Below are 27,468 nucleotides of genomic sequence, written 5' to 3' on the forward strand. Positions count from 1 at the left end.
GACCAATGCATGTATTTATTGGGTGGGCAGGACTATAGGGAACATGACTCAGAACGTAGTAACATCTCCGACTACTATTTGGAAGGGCGACATTTAATTTGTTGCATCCTGTAATACAAACAACATGGAACTCCTGCTCACACAGGTAGGATTTATTCTTTCCACTCTGACACAGAAATAGTGATGATGTTTTTTTCTAGTATGTGACACTGTAATTCACGGACAGTTAAGACATGCAGCTTTCAATCAGAACATAAGTCATCAGAACTATAACAGCCTTCAGCAGGAATTTTGCCTCAGTATGAGGTCCAGTATTAAACTCCTTAGCTCCACAAAAACCAGAGYTCTCTGCATCTGAAATTAATTTTCCGCTCTTAATTTATCCCACCAGATAATGCAAAGGTGAAAAGGGGGTTTCTACTCCAAATTAAAACCAAAGGATCCAGTGCTACAAGAGGCAACTCCTATGTGGGCAATTCCAACAGAGGTTAAAAGATGTTGAAGGCACTTTGCGCCTGCCAGCAAATCTTTCTCCACCTCTCCCCCTCTTCATTATTGCAGTAGCAAGCTCAAAGCTCATTTGTCTTAAATCCTATTAAGACTGATAGATGTTACAGTCAAGATTTATTAAAATAACAGACTTGAAAATACAATGCTCCTAAGCAGTACTCACAAGAGAGGTCTTACTCAAAACAGTAGAAAGGTCCCTGTTGTTTTCACATTCATACAATAGAATGTCCCTCACGCATCATGGTATACTGTTTACTGCATACTGAGTGAGCACCGGAGATCAGCAATTTGAGCCTCCTGGGAAAAATAAGATGGCTTCCCCTTTCTCATGGTCACAACAGATTTCTTCTCAGGCCACTACTTCTTCCAGTTCAGGTCACAAGAAGGTATTTACATCACTTAGCATCAGACATGTTATTTAGCTGGCAAGTTTCTTAAAATTCCCTATACAGTTCAGAGAGCAATTCAGGATGAAAACTTCTCTCTCTCTCCACCAGCGATGCAGGCAGCTCAGAGACAGTAAACAGCAAAGTGATGGTGCAAAGGAACCTTCCCTCCTCCACCTCTTAGTCTCTATTATCCACTGGACACTGTGGGGCAATGTGAAGGGGTGGAGCTAGTCACACATGAAAGCTTCTATCCTAAAGGAACAACCAAAAGGACCCTTGATTTGTTTGAACTGGCTTCCCTGAGATACTGATGCTTTATGTTAGCTATCTCACTATATTTTGGTTCTATCAGTCTCCAGTATTCTCTAACATATAGCAATATATTGCTCCAACTTTTCGGCTACCATCAGTGACAGTATTTTAATCTCTAAGCTAAACTCATAGTTAATTTGTCTCAGAAGAAACTGCAATTTCCTTGTTAAAGAAATCTCAAATAAGAATTACAAGCACATTTATTGTAAGGCTTTAAAAAAATGAAATTGTGCYTATCATGCACCTTTCAAAGCATTTTGTCTTTGGTAGAAGTTGTTCTGTCTTTCTCAAATTACTAAAGACAAAAATGTAAGGGAAGTTGCTCAGTAAGAAACAGAGGAAATCTCTGATAAGGATAATAAGCAACAAAGGTGATCACAAAACCTGGGAAGCTCAGCAATAATTTAGTATCAAGCCTGTATTATACATGTAACCTACCTTGACACAGTCAAAGAAAGTATCAATTCTTTTGCAAAATCAAAAACATATATACACACAAACACACATAATTTTGAGCCTGCAGCCACACTTTTTTTTCAATTGGCTTAAAGATCTAAGCAGCAGCATATAAAAAGTTAAAATGAAGCAATATTAACAGGTTTCCCCCCAAATTGTAAAATGATCAGTAAATAGAAAAATTCTAATTAACTAAATACCACAGCTTAGCAAGAGTAAAGTACAGTAGCAATTGCAATTCTTTAAAGGAAGAGGGGAAATCTGTGCTCAGAAATGCCACCATTTTTCACTCAAGCATCTTTACTTAACATTCTCTAATATCTGCTTCCTTAATACAGCTACATTTCTTTCCAATCATCTTATGTTTTTTCTATATTCTCCAGTGCAATCTGAGGTGTCCTCAGCTGTGATACCTCCTCCTTTACAGATTGAAAGAATAACTTGACCTATTAAAGGAAAAAAAAAAGAAAAGAAAAGAAAATTCAGCTTATAAAGTGGAGCTTATAAACAAACACAATAAGCCATTTTAAAGCTGTGAGTAAAGTCATTACCATTGCAAGAGGCTAAAGTGTGACAGGACCCACGTGGGCTAACATACTGAGAACTGAACTGTGGAGCCTCAAAGCCCAGACTATGAGCTTTGATGGCTTGGATTAAACAGATGAGTTTTGAATGAATGAAATGAATGAAATGAATTCATGTCCTATGTGGACTAGTTATGGGGGAGGGGCATATACCTTATTTAAAGTTTTAAGTACAGACCTCTCTCCCAAGGAGCTCATAATCCTAAATCCTTAAAGAGCTCTAGGATGATGTACTGCAGAGCACGAATAAAATGAAAGTTGATCTTGTTAGATAGTAGATTTTCTTTGCAAGACAATGAACATAGTCACAGTAAGCGACCAAGAACAGGGCCTATTCTAACAGTACCTTAATATACAATAGGATACTGTCTCTGCTCAAAGAGAATTTAAAATCTAAACAGGCAAGAAAGTGGGAAAGGAGATTTAACATCCAAGTAGATCAGGTGATATGACTGGCAAACATCAAGTCCATTTCTCAATGCTTTTTTTAGTGCAAAGAGCAAATTTTACTGTGCATGAAAATTCTAAGTGCGAATTACAAATGAAAGAGAAATTAATGAGAGTGGACACTGAAGGAAGAGATAAAGTGAACAGGGTGATAGGGACAGATACAGAATGATACTAAGGGGAAAAAAAGAAATGATGAGGGAGACTATGTAAGCACGCAGCTAATTTGATAGGACAGTCAAATTCTAGACAAAGCTGCAGAAAATTCTCCAAATTTCAGAGGTCTCTACTTATCCCATCGGCTTGAGTCTTCGGGTGGGTTTTCTAAGAGATGCCCTTCTATTTTCCTCCCACTACACTTTCCTGACCCAAATGCTTATTTACTTTCAGGCTCAGACAAACCTCTTCCAGTTCTTGTTTAGAAGAAAATTGTGATGTCGTTCCAACTATAATGATCCTAATAGAGAAGGATCCCAGGGGAAATCTGAAGGAAAAATGAGAAATTACAGGTTATAGAAGTTTATCTACATGTAAAACACTGAAAGCACTAAAAGTCCCCATGAGCTCAACCTGGTTCATACTTTTCTGGACTGCCATACAGGTTCTGTCTCTAGGTCTCACATGCCTAGGAATATGAAAGGATAGAGTGCAGCAGTGCTTTGCACCTGAAAGCCAGATACATCCATTACCATCTGACTTCCATGGAAAACTTATTTAGAATTGTTTGCATTCTTATTGCTGGAGTTTTTGACATCCCAACGGAGACTGTCCTCACTTCTATTGTGCAGCCTTACAGCCCTGCTTACTTCTTTGCGTTATTGCTAGTGAATGTGTGGCTGCACTGCAAAAATATGAAGTTTTTTTTCCTCTCTGTTAGTTTTCAACTTCATTATTGCCAGCACTGACACAAGACACAGGAACATACAACTTGAGGGTGGGGGAGACAACAGTATCCCAGTGGATCAAGAACCATCTGTTTCAGGAGTTAGTGAAAATAGTGATGTATCCTCAGCCTCATGCATAAACAGKGGGGAAAACAGAACAGGAAGGACTGTCCCTGATTTCCTGCCTCCCAAAATGTGCAGCTGCCTCCCCAAACTGTTATTGCTGTACATACCCAAAGAAGTTGTTTCTCTACAACGCAGGGTTAAAGTTTCATCTCCTAATTATTTAAAATTTTAAAACTTCATCTCTGCGCAACTGTCAGTGATGCTGAACTTGAAACACTACTGGAAAAAAAAAAGCAATAGACTTCTGTTAAGAAATTTTTACAAGAGAAATATCTGCCAGTGCTACTTTAACAACAATGCCATAGTCAGCATTTCTGTTTCACTGTGATGTCAACATTTGAGCCAGCATTAGGCAGGGATGGCTAAGTATTACTTTCCCTTTTCAGAATGGAAATGTGAGGCACAAAGGAGTAAGCTGCTTCTCCAGGCAAAGGCCTATCGTTCTTGACTCTCAGACCCCTGTCCTGATTATGTTGCTTACAAGGTGAACACAAGCAGCGTTCTGCCCCCTCCACAGAAATACTAACTTTTCTAGTAGCCTGCTCCAATTTTTCTTTACAAAGTTCCATGCAAGGAGTTGTCCAGCTGGATTTGTGCTGACTGAATAGATAACTGAAGGCAAGTCTTGAATCTTGATTATTTCTCCTTCCATTCCAAGTTCAAGCAACCTATAGCATCAAAACACATTATAAAAGCAAGAAAAGGCCAGATTGTAGAATTACATTTGGGAATACATTTAAAAACTTCAAAGATCAGGCCTCTATTATGCTCTCAGCCAAGGAACAAAAATGAAGTACTTATCGATTACTTATACCTATAGAACATATTTATATCTAACTCTTTTTCAGTTGCATACTAAGCACAGTAAGATATTTCAAGGTCTCAGTGCAGTGGTATACTGGAATAACATCTGTTATTATCCTTTAAAGAGATTCAACAAGTCAAAACTTTTTGTTTCATGCTCGGCAGCCAGGCTGTATTCACCCAAAAAGCGTGTTGGATAGTAACAAAGATCACGTGTCCACTGGAAATGAGTCAGTGAGATTCGTAAGACCCAAGATATAGTGCATGGAGCACCAGTGTAAGTTGGAAGTAAATAATAATTTATATGGAATGGTTCCTACCTTGTTAATTTACTAACATCTTTACTGCTTGCCAGAGCTGAGTATATCTTTCTCTGTTCAGCACCAGATATGGACACTTTATATCTATCCAAAAGAAAATTCCAGCCAGCAGCTGTTTTGGCTCCGATGGAATATACAGTTCCAAGGACATCAGAGGGAATGTTACTAAGCAGGAAAGAAAGAAAGTTTCATTTGGAGTTGTAATCTAGTATTTTTTATGGCTGAAAAACAATGGAAAAAATGTTAAATATAAGGAGGTAAATCTTTCCGCAGTAATTATCTCACTGTAATGTACAGAAATTTCCCTCATTTTTAAATTAAATATGATTGATGTTCCAGTTTTAAAATAGTCTTGCTATTAATCTAGCAAGAGAAAGAGGTACTTTACAGATTTGAATTTCTGCCCTGAAATTATACAGTGGATGATACTGATCCTGCAGAAATTATGTTTCTGCCCAATTTGGCACACTATTGAACTCAATTATAACTTCCCAATACATGTAACACAAATAAAGCAGTAATAAAATTTCAACAGATGTGGGAAGGACTGCATAATACATCTGTTGATGCATATGAACCTTACCATGTCTTTGCTTTTCCTATTGACATGGTAAGGTTCATATGCATCAACAGATGGATTGGTGATGAAAGAAGATCAACAAACATCTGTCATATATGTTCAGAAACAATGGCGAAAAGAAACAAACTGCACAGAAGCAGCAAGTCCTGATCTTGCAGTGGGCCACAGATATTCCTCTTCTATGGAGTTCACTTGAAATTGTCAAAAGTATGTAGATGCAAGAGTCTCCCATCCCAGTGCAGCATTGTATCCTCATTCTGGGCAATTTTTCAGGGCACACTCATCCTTCTATGTTTATGAAAAACTTTTCACACAATCAACCACACCAGAATCAGTTTCAGAGATTAGGTTAAGTCTTGTTGAAACTGGAAGAAGTATAAATATCATCCACCATTTAAGAGGATGGCAGTTCCATTTAGCAGGAACAATTAATTATCTTCACAGGAAAGTAGTGATCAACATACTGTTTCATGCCATTGCTTGGAATGGTGATAAAACTCACTGCCTCCTGTTATATTTTTTCTACAGTCCAGATAACAGACTTTGTGTATTCTTTGTAGATAAGTAGTATTTCAACAAAGGATTTTTGATGGACTCAGTAAGACTCCATCTCTTTACCAGGACAATATGCAAGATGAAGAATAACATGAGCACACAGGTAACTGAAAGAATGAAGCAGGAGGGAACAACTAGAATATGTTTATATTGTGTTGCTATAATGTAACACCTCTTCATGGGTTTTCGGCAATGGAGAAAAAGACCCAGAAATTCTAGATCTAAAAATAAGAGCTTGTACCTGGTGCCTGAGCTAAGAAACTGTGGTGTGTTAGCTCATGTGGCAGAGATTCCAAAATGTTTATGTGGGCACCTCAAATGAGAAGGAAAACCTCAAGGGACAGGGAACTACGCTGAATAAATTTATGCTTTAATACACACACTAGAATACATGGTTTTCTGATGCTGCTTCATTCAGGCAATGAAAGCATTTCCATATACTTTATGGGAAATTGCTTTTCTTCCAAAGTCCATGTTGTAAAAATCAAATCTCAGGGTAGAGTAAAAGAAACTTAAACAAAAAGGGACTATAAGAAAGAAATAAATTATTTACCTTATCTTTGCACCACTTTCCATCCACTTGTTGAAAAGCTCATTTGCCTTCTGGATACAAGGAAGATATTGCAGGTCACACGCCGAGCTCTAGAAGATCAGAACGAAGCATTCTTTCGGAAACAGAGCCCTCATTGCTCCAGGTCTGCTTGTCAATCACTGGTTTAAAATACTGCAAAAYGTACCACTGCAGAGAGAACATGGTACTGTTCATTTATAAGTATGACTTTTGCTGTACTAAGACTATTTAGGATTTCTAGTAGAATTAGTAACTGAACTCAAAGAGCAGCATTTTGTACGTACATTGTTGGATTTATTACAGATAACACATTCTCTGAAGTGCAGAGAATGTACTACCTGTCACTACAAAGCAACAGTAAAAACAAGCGTAGATTATGTTAATGAGTAAATATACAAACGAACAAATACATGTATAAAATGTTACATGGTTCAGGGCTCAAATATGAACCTTTAGACTTTCTGCGATGTCAGAAATATTTCTTCTCTCCATCATGCGATAGATCACTTCCAGATAGCCCAGGCCTTTCAGAAGTACTATGTTACTTGTCTCATGCTGGAGATACCGTGTTAGATCCAGGGCTCTGTCTAGCGATAGTCTCCCTGCACTAAGAGATAGTTTAAATAGAGTTAGTGTCTTTCTAACCACACATGGCAAGAGGTTTGGAGGATGGCCCTGAGGTCGTTAGTGTTTATTATCTACAGAGAAAAATATCCTGGGGGGTGCACACATGGGCATGGAACCTCCTTGTGTACTCATCATCCTGCCTTCTACACAGATCTCATGTGGAAGAAACAAAGAAACGGATGGCTGCATCAGCAACCTGTAGATCTGAGTCTTGAATTTAAAAGAAAGATTTAATATTCATAGCAGTTCTCAAAAAAACAGAGGATGAATAATATTGGTTAGAGAAATGGCAACTATCCTCAAGAAATTCTGCTTCTAGGGCCTAAGATTCTTAAGACTTTGGACACTCTGAGATCATGGGGGCATCTGGGGGGGCTACAGACTTCTTGCTTTTGTTTTAAGGAAGAACCAGTATTACCTGACCAACTGAAAAGCATTGTGGATCAGATTTGCTCTGTCTTTGTAGCTGAAGAGGGTGTGATTCTCATTCAACAGTTTAATAATGTTGTCCCATCTGTTTTCCTCATAGTGTACAATGTAATAACCATTCATGTCCACATTGAATTTCACCCAGCTGATATCTTCCTCCAATTCTATGGTATCTAGGAGCCGGGAAAACATTTTTAAAACAATTAAACAAACATACTAGTGGTATTTCCTAATATGCATCAGGGCATTTATACTTCAAAAAAAGTGATCTGAAATGCACAGGAAGATTGCAAGGCATTGCTTTTGAAGTCCTTTTAATTAGTAGCAATTAAACTAGTCTCTTAAAAAGACACACATGCATGCGCATACATGCAGAGAGCTGAGCTTTTTAATATTACATCCATTTTTTTAAGCAGCCAGACAATAAAACAAACAGCTTCATGTTGATTAAGAAAGGGCAGTAGTAGGAAATATTTTACTCATCTGGTTCATTAGCATTTTTAGCTTTTCACAGAACAAATTTTGGCAGAAAGAAGGGAACTTTTTTTTACCTTGTACAGGCCAAGCTAATACAATATCTCACACTTAAACTTAAGAAACACTAACTAATGTGTCTTTGGTGATGATGCAAGTACGTCATTATAGCAGCGAAGACACTCAGAAGCAAAACTTCCCCTTGAAAAGTAGTTGTTAGGACCACTGTTCTGAAAATGTCACTGTACCCAAATCTTTTATGTTGCCACACCAGAAAGTAGGGATTTGTGTTTTGGCATAGACAACAGAACATGTCCCCAACATGGATAAACTACAGCACAAGATGCCCTTGTTAGAACCTACAGGAGTTTTGACCTCCCCGTCCTGTTTACAGACTTTCAGAGCCACRGTATCAAGGATTTTGCTTGCCATCAAGGCCCCATCCTTATGGAAAATTTTCTRCACCAATAAGGACTACATGAAAAAAGCTTGACTAAGTTCTCATAATACAGAACATAAGAATGCTCACCAATTATAGTATTGTATCTGCACTTGTGTACATGGATATTTTTAAAGTTTTAACCCAATATAAGCAGTTTAGAATTGTTTGACTAGTGAGAAACAACTTTTGAAACAGGAGAAAATCTAGAATTGTATCTGTTCTAGAATGGTATCCAAGAAAGAACTGCATGGAATTTCCAAAGCAATCCACCATAATTTCCGACTGACAATGGGGAAGGCAAAGATTTTAAGTCTTCTATCTATGACAGTGCCCTATAGTTCCTTGTAATATTGGTTGCAGTGTGGCACTGCTGGTGGCTGTAGTCTAAATGAAAATTAAAAAGACTGCATTACATGCAGTAGAACTGAGCACATTTTTTAAACAAAGTTTATTTGCCTAACAGTGAAAAACACACAACTTCAGTGTGACTAAATTTAGCTGAGCTAAATTTAACCTTAAGGATTTTAAAATGAAACAAACCCAGACTAATTTTCTCAGTTGACCATGTTTGTTCTGATAAGAATACAAAACTTTTTCATTTTTAGGTTACTCAGAACAAGTGTTACTTTCCTGGCTCAGCCACTGAATGGAAAGGTCAGCTATTTTCCCCAGATCCAATAAGCAGAAGCAATAGTAAGAGGGCAACACATGGTAGCAGTTAACAGGATAAATTAATCTGCAACCTGAATGATTCTTCATTAAATGTCTTCCAATATTTTTGGAATGGCTTGTGATGTATATGTCAAAGGAGCATACCACAGGAACCTAAGAAGCAGAAAGGAACAAAATGAGAAATGTCAATAGGTTTTTAAACATTTGAAATACTTTTCATAAATGCCATGATAAAGTCTGTGCATTTACCCCATTTGCATTGAGGACCACTGAGGATCACCTGGGAAAATACCCTTCAAAAAGTGTTCTTGTCTTATTTTGATTCTCTTCCAATTTTGTTCAACAATAATCAATGGAAGTCCTTTCTGAACAGTCCAGGTATCCATTATCTTGGCAACATCAAAGTGTTCACTGAGGTAATAGTCATACTGAGAACAATGCAAAACAAAACAAACTTTTTTTCCTCAGTATTTCCTGTCTCTTTTCAGATGGTGTTATCAGACAGCATCAGCAATCAGAAAGAACACACTCATTTGCTGTAAAATTTTAGTCATTTCCACAGTATCTGAAGAAAAACCCTGAAAAACTTAAGTAAACATAGTGAGAGTAACACATGAAAACTGATTATCCTCTGTTACACTAGTAAGCCAGGAAAAAAAATCATTAATCTGAACCCATTGCAGTAAGAAGTGAATTGGCATCATCTTCTGCACCACAGTTACAAGTCTCTCCTAATTAAAACAAAAGACAAAGGTGAACCGCAGATTTTCTGAAAAGGCTGAGGGCCCCTCATCAGCAAAGCTTCTATGTAACATGTTTTCGAGACAAAGTAGCACTGCCCTGCTCTGCCATGCCTAACAAGGTCTCTTTGAATTCATGGCATGACACACTCGCTTCAGCTTTTCCCCCTGGACTTCCACTTGGGGAGCTCTACAGGTGCTTGGCTGCAGAGCTGGGGACTGGCCTACAAGACTAGCTGGAACCTACCAAGATGTTTGCTGCAGGAACTACAGAATCACATCCAGATGAACATATTCTAATCATACCCAAACCTTATCCTTAACAGTGGAGCAGCTGTTAGAAAAGATTCTTATAGATGCTTTGGCTGCTTTGCAACACACTAAAGCAAGCAAGCGGCCGTAAACCTAGCTTAATTAACCAAAGCAGCAAAACAATGGAGTCAGAGTATAACAATGAATCTTTCAAAACAGGTGTTAAAAATCCTGCAATCATTGCCTTTGCTACAGGAAGGTTGGTAGCCCCACAGCCACAACAGCAGGTTGCCCCTTTGAGGCCCACATGAATCTTAAAGGATAATGCCTTTGTAGTTAAATTGAACTTAAATGACTTATCAAGCACATCCTTGGCCGAAGTCTGATTTATAAACTTTGTAACAAAAAGTGCTATTGGAAGTTCTGGAACTATAAAGTTTTTGCTATCAGTTTGGAAACAAAATGCATATAATACAGGTCCCAAGGAAAAAGAGAGGAAAAGAGGGAAAGGTTAAATTTGTGACTTTTCTTTCTTCATGCACAAAGACAGCAATTAAATGAAATCTATTTTCTTTTGCTTGTAACAGTGTGTTACCATTAGCAATATAATTAAGGCAGTTTGAGGTTTCAGAAATGTACATACACACATGTGGTTTTGTTCTAATCTGACAGTTTCTTTCAAATAGCTCTTATGTTCCAGACTGGGACAGCACTGGTAACCTGTAAGGGTGTGTTAAAATCTACAGTAAACCCCAACTGCCAACGTCTTTTCATGGCTATAGTCTGATGAAGCAATGATATTTCACAGAAGAGTTCAGTGAAGTCTTAACTAGCAGACTTCACTGGCTTTTTGAAGTCTCATTTGTATTCTTATGTTCTTTGAGATGCTTTTTTCATCTTGAACAAGTATGTGAAGTTTGTTTTTTCATTCAACATTTTCCCAACAGATATGGCAACTGGAGATAGAGATGCCATTTTCATACGGATACAGATGTAGAGCAGTTGTGTAATTTTATTCCATCCTGCTAAGGCAGTACAGTTATCATTTCAATGAGACATATAGTATGAAGTATCTGCTCAATTTATATCAGTGATCATGGTTATACTGAAAAGAATTGCAACAACTTATTATTTTTAACAGAAATTGAATAAAATTAAAGCAATCCATGTACTTACCACATGTTGAGTAGCCTCACTTTTTCTGTGACAGTATTTACCAGAAGTAAAATCCTCTTCAGAACAAGTCTGTAAAATACAGGATCAACAAGTCATATTTGAAATAYCTTTTACTATTTTCTTATTTTCTCATTATTAGTGCTAATCATTCTTGAGTATAAGAAACACTGCAACCTGTTATGAACCCCTTAAAGTAAGTATCACTGAAAAGATGCACTAATGCCCTTACTTATGTCCATAGCTTATTTTCAAATCCTTCTGCTGAAACTGTCCCTGAAAAATATGAAATATTCCTTTCTCTGATCATTATCTATTATGAACAGCCATCTTCAAAAGTGTACTCTTCTACACTCAGCGTTCAGGCTTGTCATCAACAAATTACCATTTAACCTTGGTCCCACTCTTCTCAACCTTGCTTTCACAACTGCCTCTGCTCTTCCCAATTTCTCTGATTTTTCATGAGCAATTTAAGCTTTGAGTGTTCCACTTTCTCTTTTGAAATTCCTTAGACAGACTTTAGTTGCACAAAACATCCAACATACTTTTTATGAATCAGGCTTCTTAACAGGAATGAGACTAACAGTGCTAATAATCCAAACTTCTCAGAATTGGTTAGAACACAATTTAATCTTTGGCATAATCCTTACAGGTTTTACAGATTTTGAGGACCGCAATAAGGTTTCTTCTTCTTTTATTTTGTTATTCTTATAAATATAGCCCCTGTGGAAAACAAAGTCTTGCCATGCTTTGCTATTTGCATTATATTTGCTCAGCTTTTGTTTCTTATTTTATTCTACTTAGTCTTTGTCTAGATAATTATAATTAGATATATTATCAGCTATAGATATAAGCATAGCCATGAGAAATCAGGTTTTGAAGTCTGAATTTACTTTAATGACATGGATGTTATTGTCTGGTGTCAGAATCAAACAGTGAATACTTCCTTCCCTTTAAACTTTGGATATACAAAATGTGATGCATCATTATTAGGTTACTTTGTCTATGAACTGAATATACTGATGGATTTCCGCTTACTGATTAGGCTATGGAAAAAAAATGGGCTTTCACTGTGAAGGTGCCCACCCTTTTGTGAAAACAAATAGGTTCACATTATGATATATGTAGTCCAGCAAATYTGGGCACCCACTATTAAAACTTCAGTTAAGCCAGTGGAGATGTACTCAAGATGCCTCAGATACGTCAGGTGAGTTAAAATGAGTGTCACTGTATTAGCTTTGATTAATCCAATATGGCCAGTGTCTTTCTGTTATCCATGAAGGACCTACATGACCTTCATTCTATCAAACTAGCTTATTATCCTAGGGTTGTTATTTGCAGCTTTTGACTGAAGAGCTAGACTATGGTGGCTTCCTTCTTTTCACCGCATGCTTTGTTTGATGTTTTTTCTAACAAAATGATATAATAAATTCAAAATACGAGCAGTACTTCCATCCATTGCTATTTTCTCCAAAATGGGAATCATCCACTGTCTGRTGTACCACAAGGGTTCCCACTGAATTAGATTTTTATTGAGATTTTTACCATCCTACTAGTCTACAGGACATTCATATCAGCTGAGCTGAAGCTATTTAATAAAGTTTTTTGCTCTTAGTATTTCAATTCAYAGTGTCAAATACAAAGCAGAGAGGATCTACTTGTTGACTCAGCTCCACGCTTGCAGCCAAATCCTGCGAGGTGCTGACTTCAGGAGGAATTTTTCACAGTACTTGTGACACTCCTTTCTGGAACGTTTTCCTGTTCAATGACCAAACCAATCTGCCTCTCAAACTTTTAATCTTTTTATGTCTTTCAGAGACATGGAGGAAAACATTCTAAGTAAATCTGTTTACAATGACTACCTTCAGACCAGCTTTATATTGACACAAATTGCAACAAAGGCAAGAGGTGAAATCTGCTTTCAAGAACAGAATTTGTATATCACCTATATTCTCAAAACAAAACTTATACAGGATTTAAACTGCACAGGCTTTGGGCTTGCTGTCTGCTTAGAAAATGAGTTTATTCCCAAATTCATGTTTACTACTGTGAGATATATCATTTAAAATAGCAGAAGGGAACTTACATTAGCCAAGCTGTCCCAGAGGTCCTTGTTCTTTGCATTTTTATAGCTGTGTTTCTTTAAGTAATGAATTATCCCATTCCAAAACACCTCTTCAGTCAGAAAGTTCCTCAGCATATGCAGAATACAAGCCCCCTACACACACAGACTGAACACAGCTGGATCGGCATGTAATTTCCAGTGTCTCTGAAACAGCTAGAGCTACGCTGGAGAACAATACAAAGCTACTAAAACAAACAGAGAATTTTAATAACCATTCAAATGATGAATAAATGGGAACTGAGATCAAGGCATTATCTCATCTCACTGTTTGTTTCACAGAGCAAAAGTACTCATGATGAAGCTCAGAAATTGAAGTTCTGTGTGAGTTCTCTGTGATTGCGAGAAAGACAACCAAGAGATACCAGACTGACTCATGGATGGATGAACTATTTTTAGCAATAGCTTTGCCTAATCCAAGGACTAGAGGAGGATGGAAGCAGGCTAAGGAAGTAGTACAGAATTGATCAGGCAACATGAAACTTGTGACTACAAACCAACCTCACTGAATATAAAAAAGCATGACCACTTTTCTGCATGCAGCAGCAGATGTAAATTCAAAATCTTTTTTCATGGTAATTTTTTTCTTCATATTTACAGATACATGTCATCAGGCCAGTAAAAAAATAATGTTCTTTGTTAAGGTGCTGCAGAAAGACTTCAGCTATACAGTCATATAAGTTCAGTAAGGTACAGCACCATTTTACAACTAACTAATTTTTTTAGTTTCCTTAACACATAGATTAAAACAATTCAGAATAATTTGTTGGTGCATATCATAACATTATGGGTAAGAAGACAAATAATCACAGACCGAATGAGAGAATCAGAAACAAGAAGATAATATTTTAGAATATCCGAAATCAAAACTTGAAGTCTCCTCCTCCTTAGAGAAATATTTTTCCTATTTCTATTACACAGAATAAGATTAAACAATGAAAGAACTTTAGTTATTTTGACTATTGCATAAGAGGATTTAATTACAATGTTTTAGAGTAAGTATGGAAATTCCATATCCACTAGAATTTTTTTTTTTCCTTCAGTGATCCTGAACGATGCTTGCTTACAGTGTGACAGTTTAAATTGTGAATGTTTAACATCTCCAGTTGGAAATCTATCTTGATTTAATTTATTTTAATCCCAACTTTTAAAACAATATTTCCAGGTCAAATTTCCCTTTCACATTGTCTGTATCTAAGCCAGTGTCGTTGTTGTCATTTCTAGCGGTCAAAAAGTGGCCATTAACTGAAAAAACACCCCTATATATGAAACAAACTCACCTTGTCATAAGAAAGAGTATCAAACATTTCCTTAATCTGTGTTGGGTTTTCTGCTCTTGAAGATATTGGACGTGGCAAGTTCATAGCATCTCTTCCCATTGCTGCAAAGCAGGTATCTAACAAATAATCATTCTGGGAAAATTTTCAAAAGCAATATTTACAGATTTAGTTCAAGAAAAGCATCTTGAATTACAAAATTCAAAATATTTTAATCTGTCATACTGACCACTTGCAATTCAGGATATATAGCATCAACAGACATGAATTCCATGATCTTGCGAACCCCTCATTCAGCCAGATGTCATTCCACCATTCCATGGTGACTGGATTATCAAACCACTAAAATAGATTAACATACATATTCAGCAGCAGCTAAAGAATATACAAAGGATTTAAAGCAGGCTTTGTTGGGTATAACAACTGTGTGTGTGTGTGTGTGTGTGTGTGTGTGTGTGTGCGCGCATGCATGCGTGAAGAACAATGAGTTTCTGCCAAGAGAATCAAAAAAATTACTTCATACAACTAATATCCAAAAGATAAAATCCAATCAAAAGTGGAAAACTCTTCTCTGTCAAACAAGGCAGGAAAAGCCTTGAACAAATCTGTTCAAGGCTCAGTGCTATGTAGTATATTACCACGCCAATCTTAGCCCTGTGTCACCCTGGCTTCTACCCCTCTGCCCCAGGATAGTATCTTGGGTACAGTACAATATTCAGAAAGCCACCAGAGAAAAACCACCTGAAATTTTCAAAATGATGGATGATACAGCGAATACCTGTGCTGGAAGACATAAAAACCTCTCAAATCAATTCTGTCTTCATAAACCCCAGACTCAAAAGGACCAAAAGAACAATTTTAGCTGAGTTTACCACAGTGAGCCCAACCTTGTGCCCAAATGGAAAAGCATTAGGCTGCTAGGCTGCATCTAGAATAGGGCTGGCAAACCTGCACCATTTAACTCACCAACCTAAACCATGCTTTCAGGGTCAGTGGGACTATCATCAAGAGTAGACTGAGAGAGTTTTGCCAAAAGTTTAGGGATATGCTATTGGAACTATTTTCAAGAAGTAGATATCTATTTTTAGGCTCATTTATAGCTCTGTCTGCAATAGTTTATTTATCTATATTAGCTATCACAGTACAGCTTACAATTATAGACAGTTATTACCTATGATAGCTAAGAGATATACTTCCAACTAGACTAATTAGAAACTTAAAATAACACTAATTTACAAATTAACAGAAAACTCTTTTCTTAGTTTCAGTGTGATTTTTGGTAAGTTGTCACTAGCTGTCAAACTTCCTGAATTGTGGTATTAAGTTCCTAACTTATAGTTAGCTTCACTTGATCAGTAACTACTCATAAGTGACAAGTACTTCATGGATGAGTTCTTCATGGACATACATGCTTTGTGTTTTCTACTGTAGTGGAAGAAGGCTGTGATCCCTAGGAGTATGCTGAGCCAATATGGGAAAAGGCTGGATTCATCTCTTTACTGTACCTTATTATCCAGGAAGGAAAGATGATCTACAGTTACATAACTACTGTGAGTCAATGGATGCAGAGATTATTCTTCAAAACAAAACCAGTGTTTTTGTTACCAATAAAACATATAATGCCAGGTCCTGATGAACAAGTATGATAAATTATCAAAACTGGACAACCTGATGAGCCAGTTCATGTCCTGTCACCATGGTCACCCAAAGTTTGTCAGAAGCCGAAGATGTTTCTGGATCATAAAGCAGAGAAGTCTCTCTGTAGGTAGTCAGGCCCCAGTTTTCCATAGCTCCTGACTGAAAGTCAGGGACAGCAACAAGATCTGGGGGGGGAAAAAAAAAAAAAAAAAAAGTTATCTATTTTGATATGTAGAACTCCAGCATCATTGCTTAGTTCTAGTAAACAACTGAATAAAAATGTTCCCACTAATGGCCTGACTCAGTGTCTCTTGGATTCAACGTGAGTCTAATAACAGGAATGGAGCTGGTTCAGGCCCACTACAGCTAAGAACTGAGTAAAACAACCACATTCATAAATAATTTCTATCTGACAAGCATGCTTAGTCAATCTAGTAACTTTCAATAACCTCAAGGAACCGATTTTCACAGAAGGAGGAATTAACTCGTCATTGTGAACCTTCTGTCAAAAATGATGAAAGGTAAAATGTCTTCCTGTGTTGTGCAGTATCTGAAAATTACAAACAAGCAGGAGTAATGCCAAAAGAAGCAGATGTTTCTCAGAGAAACTAACAGGTCCAAAAGCAGGTTATCTCCAACCTCTAACTACTTTTATTTCTTAAATTCTTAATGGATTCATCAACCTGTCATAGACCTTGATTGACAATTTTTTTAAGAATCCCTATGATAACTTATTGCTTAAGGAAGTCATTTGCTCTCTGTCCCACTTCTAACACAGACCACACATTAGCAAGACCCTCTGAAACAGAAAAAAATCTTAAAAAATAATAGCGAGAGTAAGAGAATACAAATTATATATTTTATTTCATCACTTCCCTCATCTTTCTTCTCTGTTTTGTCTTTTTAGACTGAAAGTTCACTGTGACTCAAAAATTTCATCTTCATACTTTTAGTAATGAATTTATTCTAGACACTACATAAATAACAAGTAGCAATAATGGTTTCAATATACTCTATCTCACATAACCTCCTGCATTTCATATCAGGCATAGTTATCAAACTATTTTCAACTCTTTACCTTGTTTTGGAAGTGGGTAAGAGATACCAAAATACTGCTCATAGAATTCTAGTATCTTGACAGCAACTTCCAGTGCATAGTGGGCTTGAGTCAACTTCTCTGGATTGGCATATACAGACACCTGTTAGATAAAGAGTTTCAACAGAGGCTCAAACACAGCACTGTAAAAGTTGTCGAGATGCTTTTCATCTATTTTAACAGAAGGAAGAATTACATCATTTTCCTCTAGACAGATGAAAAACGTCTCCAGATCTCACAAAGTAATGAGAACATGCTTATAAAATCAGAACATGCCTGTACATTCCCACTTACATTCTCCATCTCAGTAACACAGGCAAGCACCTATACGACTCCTGATTGTACTCTGCACTCCTAACCACAGGTTTGATTCCAAATTTTCCACCAAAGAAACTGATTACTTTGGAAAGGTGTTATGCACACTGTTAGAAGGTTTGCATTTTAAAGCCTCTTTCATCTGAGTACAAAGCATGATAGACCCATAGGTAGTAATGGTGTGGTTAAATTTTAGCATTCTGTATTGTCCAGAGAGAGAGTAATGAGGAGGGAGAAATGAACAACTTATCAGTTGAATATATATGTATTTTCTGCACCAAGATCACTCTCATCTTTTTTCAAAGTCTTAGAAATATCCCTTTTAATACATCAAAAGTGAGGGTTATATTTCTTTAGATTTTTATCATGTGATCTCCTTTTCTCTCAAATTCCTGATTCTTTCCAATTCACCTTTTCATTTGTAGCCAGGATACTCTATCTCTCTCCGGCAAAGGAGGAAGGAAAATATTCCTTGACAGCAGTTTACAACAGGATGTTCTGATATCAAGATTATCATTTAATCTCAGTTGTTAATGAAACAGGCTGATAGAATTTAATAAAGAGCATGGTAACTGACATCTAGCTGATTATAGTTACAAATTTACAAATTTTGCAGTTACAAAATCAGGAAGCAGAGAAGACATTCTCTAACAATTTGTATCAATGTTACAGTCATTTCAATGGAGCTTACTGGTTTCATCCTTAGTAAAGTCTACAGAATTTCTCCCTAAATGGCAGTTCCATATACATTCAGAGCTGCTCTTCCCATCTATTTTAAACTTAGAATTCCATAATAATGAAATACTGCAATAGTACACAGCAGATTTGACCACTTCACAATTTTTAACTGTATTTTTTGGGCTGTATCTACACCAGTGTGTAATTGTATTGATTTCAATGTGGATATTTCTGATTTGCTTTAGTAATAATTTCTTGGCTTAAAATAACCAATATTTTGGAAACTATTATAGAACAGATACAGAAGCCTAAAGATGTTGATAGAAGTCAATATATAGGATATGTACAATTTCACATCAGATTTATCCTGAAGTTTTATAAATAAATGTMAATCATCTTTAAACCTACCACAATTCCTGATGAAGTTGTACCACTGATTGACTGGAAATCGCTAATTATGAATGCCATCAAATAGGTACTCATTTTTACAGTCTCTGCAAAATGATCTTCAAAGACATTGCTGCCTAGTTTCAAAGTCTTTACCTAGGAAAACAATGATACATATTATACTCGTTTTTTCTTCTAAATAAAATATTTAACTTTTAAAAAATATTTCACCTTTTTACTACAACAGTGCGCAACACAATATCAGCATGAATGAGAAGACAAACACAAGGTGAGCTTTGGAAGACAAAAGCTGGTACACCATTTCATTCACTCCCTTGCAATTTTTTTTGTGGTTAAAAGCCAAATACAGACAAAATTCAACATGATTTGACAAGCTGGATCGTTAGATCTTTATTCTGCAGCCTTTAACTGTAGAAAGTTCCTCTTATTCACAATAAGACCATTAGATATTTCTGCAGTACTGTGTAAAGGAGAAAAAGAGATATCCTACCCCTTGCTAACAATCAACTATTCTGTAAAGCGTATGTTATACATTCAGAGTTTAAGGCCAGAAGGGATCTTTATGGCCTGACTAGTAAATAACACAGGCCATGAGATTATCTTTGCATATATGACTACAGATGCTGCTAAAGGTAAAAAAACAAATAAAATAAAAAATAAAACAAAAAAAACCTACCTCCAATATACTTCAGCAGAGAATTCTTCATGCTACTGAAGAACTGTTGAAGAATCTATGTGAAGAATAGCTTCAGTCATTTATATCAAAATTACCTCTCATCCATTAGCAAGTAGTAAGTGCTTTCTAATGTTCAGAATACTGGGCAGTGTAAAAGCCCAGTGTAAAAGCCCATAAAAAAAATCTTTTGCATGATATAGTACAGCTATATACTGCACTCTACCTGGTTCAATAAGAAGGCTTGGAAAGAAGTTAAAGGTTTTAAGATTAAACCCCCCAAAATCACCTTTGGCATATTAGATATTGCAATATGCTGCTCTTTTCTCCGAATCTTTATTGTACAATTGGCTTTTAAGGATGGCTCATCAAAACATGGGAATGCCATGCGGGCCAAAGTTGGTTCAAAATGAGTAGAAGCCAGCAGTCTGAAAGAACACAGAAAGCACGCACTTTTTTTAAAATAAAGTAATTTTTGATCCACCACAGCAAGCTGACAAACCATAACACCATCATCATCAAATTTAAACACTATTAAAAAAAGCTGTTTGGGTAGAGAAAACCTAAACTGCTATGCAATGATGAAGCATTTCAAAGCATTTGGTAGGCACATTTCTRTCAGGATTAGCTAAAACCACCACATACAGACCCTCTGATCTTAAGGCAGGCCAAGTCATCATATTTTTATTCCTGAGCCAATTTAAAAAATGGCTAAAGTGGTGACACACACGGAGCAGTATTTTAGCCAGACAACCTATCATTCAACATTAAGCATCCCACTGAGTTAGGCAGCTTGCTCCCTTCATAGCTGATGGAGAGAATTGGCCTCCTCCATGGAATGATTTAAATCATGTTTTATTTAGGCATTTTAATCATTCTCTTAAGACGRTCCCTCTTCACTGACTACAGAGAGATCACAGATTCCTCAGTTCAATGCTTTATCATCCAGAAAGGCAAGGGAAATGAGGAAAGGGAAGCAGTAAAAGGGATTTCATAAAAACATTAAATAAATTCTGAGATTAAAGAAAATATCATGCTATTTCTATGGTTTTGAATGAGTACATGCTTAGCTCAGATAGAACTGGCTAAAAGGAAATAAAAGTACTTGGAAAGAAAAGAAGGAAAAAAGAGCACGACCAGAGTGAAGTTGCACTGAAGATACTGTGAGATAGGGAAAGAGAGAGATTTAGATTAGCAAATATAGATTATCAAAAAAGGACAGAGAAAGTCCTGAAGAAAATGGAAGTGCAACAGCTATAATTAAATCTTTTTTGAAACACTTGGTTAATTACTTTTAAACTCTGACAGAGAGGTAATGTCTAGTTAGCCACACAGGTCCATAAGAAAAATTCTTGGACTGTAATATTTACAGTCTCATTTATGAAGGGTAAAAAAGTAAAACAATGATTGAGAAGAGCCCATGTTTATGAATTTTCAACAATTCTTGACTGGCAAGTAAAATTTCACATTTTATACAACAACCAAATGAACAAAATTAGTATTAACGTTCTAAACAATGGCAATAGAAACTGCCATTGAGATTAGGGAACAAGATTTTGTGAGAAAAATGAATCAGCTACACACAATTTAAGAATTATTTCTRTTGGTCTATCTTTGTCTCTCTTTTTCTCTCTGAGTACCTACATTGATAGTCTACCTATAATTATAAATCATAAAAACAACCATATGTAGATAATGCATATTTTGATATAACAGATCATTATACATTCAATCATTTGTAATATATGAAAATTTATGATTCACATGTAAATAAATATCAGTTTCTGTTTAGACATAGTAATTGTTTGGTACTGTTACAGTATTTTATGTAATCAATGAAAAACAAAAAAATACTATTTTACTAATGGTTTTAAAAATGAGATTTTCAAGAAAGTGCTGGAAAAGCTGTTTCTGTGTTATACAAGTAAACATGTACAGCTTTATGATTGTACAGGCAGGCCACAGAATAAAACTGTTATCTCTATTGCTATACAACTGGAAGCAACTTGGGAAAAGATAGGAAAATATAATAATACATTATCAGAACACTAACCCTTGCAGTTATAAGACCTTTTATAGGCAAATATTAATGTAAGAAATCTTCATGCATGAAAACTTTTATACTCTTTGCTTATCTTGTTTGACCATCCCTAGTTTTGTAGGTACTTTTATAGAACCCACAGAAGCCATCTGAAAAATTGGCAATATAGTTAATTGAAAGGAAACAGTTCTTATCCACCTGAAGAGGTTCAGTAGTCAGAAAGGCAACTTGCTCATGAGGAAGATATTCTAAAACTTGTAGCTGTTTAATATCTGCTTGTCCCTTTCCATTTTCCTGTTCAATAAATGCTTTAGTGATTTCCAGATGTTTACTGTGCAAGACTACAGCTCTGGTTTCCTGTGTTACAGTGACTTCAGTCTTCATGGTGCCTGTGAATACTGATGAAGTCAGGTTGGGGTGAATGAGAAGGTCATAACGGATTGGAATTGTTGAGCCTGGAAGCCTTAGTTGGTTCCAAGGAAAAGGCTGCCCATTTGTTGATTCAGGGAAAGCTACGTTCCTTTCTCCATTGAGAGAATAACTAATTCCAACCAAACTTAGAAGATACAGTAGTGGCAACATTGCTATTCACCAACAAAACATAGGGTTTTTTTGTAATTATTTTGCTTTTTTGGTACTGTTGCTTGTTCAGCATTTCATTTTGGCTAATAAAAACTTCATGAAGTATCTTCTGCAAATAAAAACTTCAGCAGAGAGTGCCTTTGACAAATTATCCTGAAAAAGAGAATGGAAGAAGTAAGAACTCTCCAAACACAATCCAGGAATCTGTAGAGGGGCCTAGCTTTATTTTTGTAAGTGCACCTGAAAACAGTCTGCCTGTTCACAGCATTTTCATATATCACTGTGCAGGACCTGGTCTCACATTTTTAAATACATCGCACTCTTAAGGAGAGATACTCAACTTTCAAAACTGTGTAACACTCAAAAGTATGTGTACCTATAAATGCTGTCACTATGGTATATGAAAGTGCACTTATGTAGAGCAAGGCACACATTTAAAACAAATAATAGACCTTCTCCAAATTCAAAGATATGTTTGCAGTCACAATGGCTATATACACAATTTTTAAAAAACAGATGCTTATTGTAAACAACATGAAAAACAACTGAGAACAAGAAAAGTTCCTTTAATTCCATGTAGGTCATTGTCTTCTTTTGCTCCTAAATTTGGCATTATGATCCACGTGTTCATTTCAAATTCAACAAAGATTAATAGGAGAATGCTGAGGCTCCTTCAGTTCTGAACTAAGAGAAGAAATGTGCGTGTTCAGCAGCCACGGAAATTAAATTATCAGGACTCTCTGAAACATATAAAATTCAGCAGCAGAAAAAAGATCTCACTGCTGCAGACCAAGGTCTTGGACAAGAACTGAATTCTGTACTAAAGTCAAACTCCAGAGATCAGGTCTTTTGGGATGGGTGCCCTAAGTGAACAGATGGACCTTCTCCATTCTGAATTGGTTCTCAGGAAATAAACATTAAGAGGTGTATCACTCAAAAGTATTAATGGCTGATAGGCTCAGGATGGAGTTCAGTTAGAGGAAAAAAGATGGGTTCATTGGGACAAAGAATCCTGTGTTTCAACATATTTTATATACTTAAGATCAGATAAAAAAAGCTCAAAACTGCAGAAAATGTTCTTTGAAGTAGCTTTGCAAATGTTGTATGTGTTATGCAAGGAAACAACACTAAAACAAAGCAACAATAAAACCTGCAATTAGTTCAGTTATATAGTATTTAGTTACATAGTACGGAACTGTCAGAAGCCTATTTCAAGCCTCAGTACCTTGCTAGTTTAAACGTGTTTTCCAGTATAATAAATATGAAATTTTAAAACTAGTCTGAGCTACATGCAATTAAAAACAAATAATACGAAACCAAGTTAACAAAGTTATACCCAGTTTTACAGATGTTAAAATATTCCGATTGTGATGTCTTTATTTCATATGTAAGCTTTATTATACACATTTCACATTGTAAAGTTCTTCAGTTATTATAAGTATCACAGAATCACAGAATCACAGAATCACTGAGGTTGGAAGGGACCTCTGGAGATCATCTAGTCCAACCCCCCTGCTCAAGCAGGGTCACCTAGAGCACCTTGCACAGGATTGCATCCAGGCACGTTTTGAATATCTCCAGAGAAGGAGACTCTACCACCTCTCTGGGCAACCTGTTCCAGTGCTCTGTCACCCTCACAGTGAAAAAGTTTTTCCTCATGTTCAGATGGAAGTGTCTGTGTTTCAGTTTGTGCCCATTGCCTCGYGTCCTGTCGCTCAGCACCACTGAAAAGAGTCTGGTCCCATCCTCTCGACACCCTCCCTTCACATACTTGTACACATTGATAAGATCTCCTCTCAGCCTTCTCTTCTCCAAGCTAAACAGGCCAAGCTCTCTCAGCCTTTCCTCATAAGAGAGATGCTCCAGTCCCCTAATCATCTTTGTGGCCCTTCGCTGGACTTGCTCCAGTAGTGCCACAACACAAGTATTTTACAATTAATTTAAATTAAATAAAAGGATTTGAGATTCAGTATTTCCTTCTGACTTCCTTCACACCTCCCCATTTGGTGTTAAATTTTACGCAAATTCCTACCTTAAGCCCTGAGATACTCTTTTAATTTAATTATTTTAAGTAAATACTTTAACTTCCAATTCCACATAACTCTGAACTATTTTCAGGGCTTCAACTCAAGCCTTCCTGAAATCTACTTATTACACCTCTCTCCATATACTTACTGAAAGGGCCAAGCCTTTGAGCCATTTCACAGGTATCATGCTGACCCTTGGCATTTGGCTGAACGCCACCCTCAGACTCTGAGATGATTCTTAACCCCTTTAGGAGAGACATAACAATCATAGATTACATACTGTATCCACTGCTTGGAAAACTGTATTTATTTATTCTGTGATGACCGTCTCACATAAAAGCTTTGTTATGTAAAAATTTGCAGAAAACCCAACAAAATGGTCATATTTCAAATATAAGAAAAGAAACAGGTAAACATGACTTACTGGAGTATGTTACCATCTTGTTTCTTTTGTTACATCAAAGGACTGAAGAATTATAGTTTTATTTCCAGTCTCTTTTGAGTYGCCTGGTCCAAACACAAATGCAAAGAGCCACCTCCTGTGGTTGCAGATTAAGAATCATTTTCAGCATTTAAGAAATAAAGCAGTATATAATACTGCACTTAAAAGTACTTTTGAAACTGAATTTGCATATTTGGGCATTTGTTATACACCTTTTGTTAAGAGACTAAAGTTGCTACAAGTCTGTTTTTAAAACCTACCTAGAACTGACATTTAGGGTCTTTTTAAAAAAATGAAATGAGCTGACATCCATTACACTCTCTTGGATGTTCTGACATAAAAAGTCTCAATATAAAATCAATAGGAGAGATTCTAAACTCATGTAAATTCTTGCAAACCCACTAAGATTTAAAATCTGCTCCCTTAATTTTTTTTTCCCCATCAAAATCCAAGAGACATACATAATCTTGTGCCCCTCATCCTGTCTTTTTATGCACTGGATTTTTGTTATTGCCCTAATAGTTCAAATAAATGGCACTTTCTGGAGTCAGGAATAGTTGGCTATAAATTATGCAACTGAGGAATATTGATACTAGTTCAGTACAGTATCCTTCATAAATTTATTTTGCAAACTGTTACTTTTCCATAGAAGGTTTTTAAGTCAAAAATGTCGATATAGCTATATGGAAAACCTTATTCCATATTTGATAAATTCTTTTCCTTTATAGAATCAATTTAAAAAGAATAAATTGAACACTGCATACTTCACCCCTTCACTTGTACTTTCTGTCCAGTTCCTTCTCAGTCAGCCAGCGCACATTCAACACTTATGTTAATGCTAAAGAAACGATTCCTATCAGTTCCTACTGAAATTTTTTCTGCGTGGATTTCTGATATTAATCATATTAAAAACATACTACATAAAGTGCCACTACCTTACTAACGACAGCAAAAATAAAGAGGGCCACAAGCACCCAGAAAAGACGTCAAATAAGTTTTACTTGATGAAATAGTCACATAACTGCTTCTGAAGGTGATATCTTAATATAAAGTCAGTTGCTCAATTTCTGTGATCTTTCTGATGTCATTTTTTTCAAGAGCAGAAAGGAAAGGAACAGCAACTCATACACTGACCCAAATAATGCAGATTAGAAACAAATGCTGCATTTTTCAGGTACAATGTAGAACAAAACAGAGGTCTTGGGAATGCTCTAGAAAAGAAAGAAATGGGAAGGCAGCTACTTAAGAGCTAGAAATATGGAATGTGACGTGAAGGAAGATGTTGCCCTCTGGAAATGACATCTGGAATTATTTTAGTACCTAGTCAGTCCACCATTTTTAACTGCCTACCTACATGGTACCTGAGCATCCATGTAACTGTGGCATTTAAATTGCTAGTTTTATTACCATTGTCACCCAAAGAAGTTCTGAGTGTTTCAGAGGTTCTATAACCTGATAGGTGTGTATTATTAGTGTTTTTCTACAAAATTCTCATATATTATAATCGTGCATTAGATGATACAAGAAAGAGAGGATGGGGGAAACGGTTGAGAGGTCATTATGGGTATCTTTTAATGTACCTTGTCCATAGCCACAGTCATCAATGTTTTATGAGACCAAAAAGGCACTGGAGCGAAGTTCACAGCTGCAAGCACTGTTTAAAGTCTGATAAAACACCAGATAAATTTACTGACATTTCAAACATTTTCTTGACTCAACAGTATTTGTGTAGAGTGGAGACAAGAAAAATAAATAAATAAATAAAGACAATAGTCCTTATGATTGTTCACGAACCTTCTAGTCACACCAGACAAACTCCACAGGATGTCTTTCACATGAGTGAGAATGGCTGTTCCAGAGATCTTCTGATCCCCGATTACATTACATAGTTACAAAGTCAGCAGTAAACTTATAAGACTTTTTATTTTTGAACCTTTTAACCATAAAATCATCTGCTTACCTGCCCAATTATGTATTCCACCAAATGCACTATGTTCAAAAACTATTCAAATATTGTACTTGTTAGGACAGTGTTCGGTATCTAAGTATTAAAAGAAATAATGCTGCATGTTAAGAAAGAAATTAAGGAAAAACTGTACATAGAAGTTTCTTTGGAAGTTCTAAAACGTGGTAAGGGCTTCCTTACCATTTAATCTTCTATTAGGAGAAAGAAATTACACTCCAGCATGGAGTTTTTAATAAATGATGTATTTCTATCAAATGTTTGGCCAGTCCCTAGACAATCTATCGCCAAACACACGCACGCACACGAATATAACCACGCACAGCGAGTCTGAAATTGTCTCAGAGCAGCTCCTGTTAATTAGCTAAGCCAGCCGAACCTAAATGGCCCGCGGTTTGTACTAACAGGGAAAGAGAAAAGCGCGAATTTTACAAGAACTATGCATTTAACTAAGTTAAGCTTAAAAATACTTCATGGCAACGGAGGAACCGTAGGGCTAGGCGCCCCGCCTCAACTGCGGAACGGCCGGGGCCGGCGACCCGCGCATCACGCGGCGCCTCACACCGCGCCTCCCCGCCCCTCCCCCACGCCCGCGAGCCGCAACGGTCGCAACGGCCGCGCGCGGCCCGCCGCTGCCTCCGTCCGCTCGCTGCCGCTGGGGCCGCCACAGCCCCGCGCCTCCCGCCGCCGGGGCCGCCCCTCGCCGGCAGCGGCGAGCGCGGCCCGAAGGCACCGCGGCCCCCGGTTCGCCCCTCACACCCGCGCCTCCGCCTACCTGGCGCGGCGCGATGGCGGCAGGGGCGCGCAGGGCCGCCCCAAGGCTCCCCCGTCCGCTGCGGGCTGAGGCGAGGCGAGGCCC

General features: G+C 37.0%; 1 protein-coding gene across 1 annotated transcript; it reads right to left on the minus strand.

Annotated features, from left to right (window-relative positions):
* Nucleotides 1-27,459, minus strand: ERAP2 (endoplasmic reticulum aminopeptidase 2). The gene is given in 26 exon segments (XM_026088705.1): nucleotides 1-2,038; nucleotides 2,041-2,113; nucleotides 3,101-3,182; nucleotides 4,236-4,376; nucleotides 4,833-4,997; nucleotides 6,521-6,603; nucleotides 6,605-6,706; nucleotides 6,989-7,145; nucleotides 7,584-7,767; nucleotides 9,254-9,302; nucleotides 9,305-9,335; nucleotides 9,432-9,610; nucleotides 11,351-11,419; nucleotides 13,434-13,565; nucleotides 14,750-14,881; nucleotides 14,976-15,022; nucleotides 15,025-15,088; nucleotides 16,415-16,569; nucleotides 17,463-17,583; nucleotides 18,882-19,016; nucleotides 19,844-19,980; nucleotides 21,688-22,330; nucleotides 24,629-24,743; nucleotides 26,227-26,311; nucleotides 26,607-26,687; nucleotides 27,385-27,459. Coding segments are annotated over 22 exon segments (2,799 nt in total). The 5' UTR covers nucleotides 22,178-22,330; nucleotides 24,629-24,743; nucleotides 26,227-26,311; nucleotides 26,607-26,687; nucleotides 27,385-27,459; the 3' UTR covers nucleotides 1-1,967.
* Between the last annotated feature and the right edge of the window lie 9 nt (nucleotides 27,460-27,468).

This window comes from Apteryx rowi, unplaced genomic scaffold, assembly GCF_003343035.1.
Source record: "Apteryx rowi isolate R43461 unplaced genomic scaffold, aptRow1 scaffold_780, whole genome shotgun sequence".
Taxonomy (NCBI): Eukaryota; Metazoa; Chordata; class Aves; order Apterygiformes; family Apterygidae; genus Apteryx; species Apteryx rowi.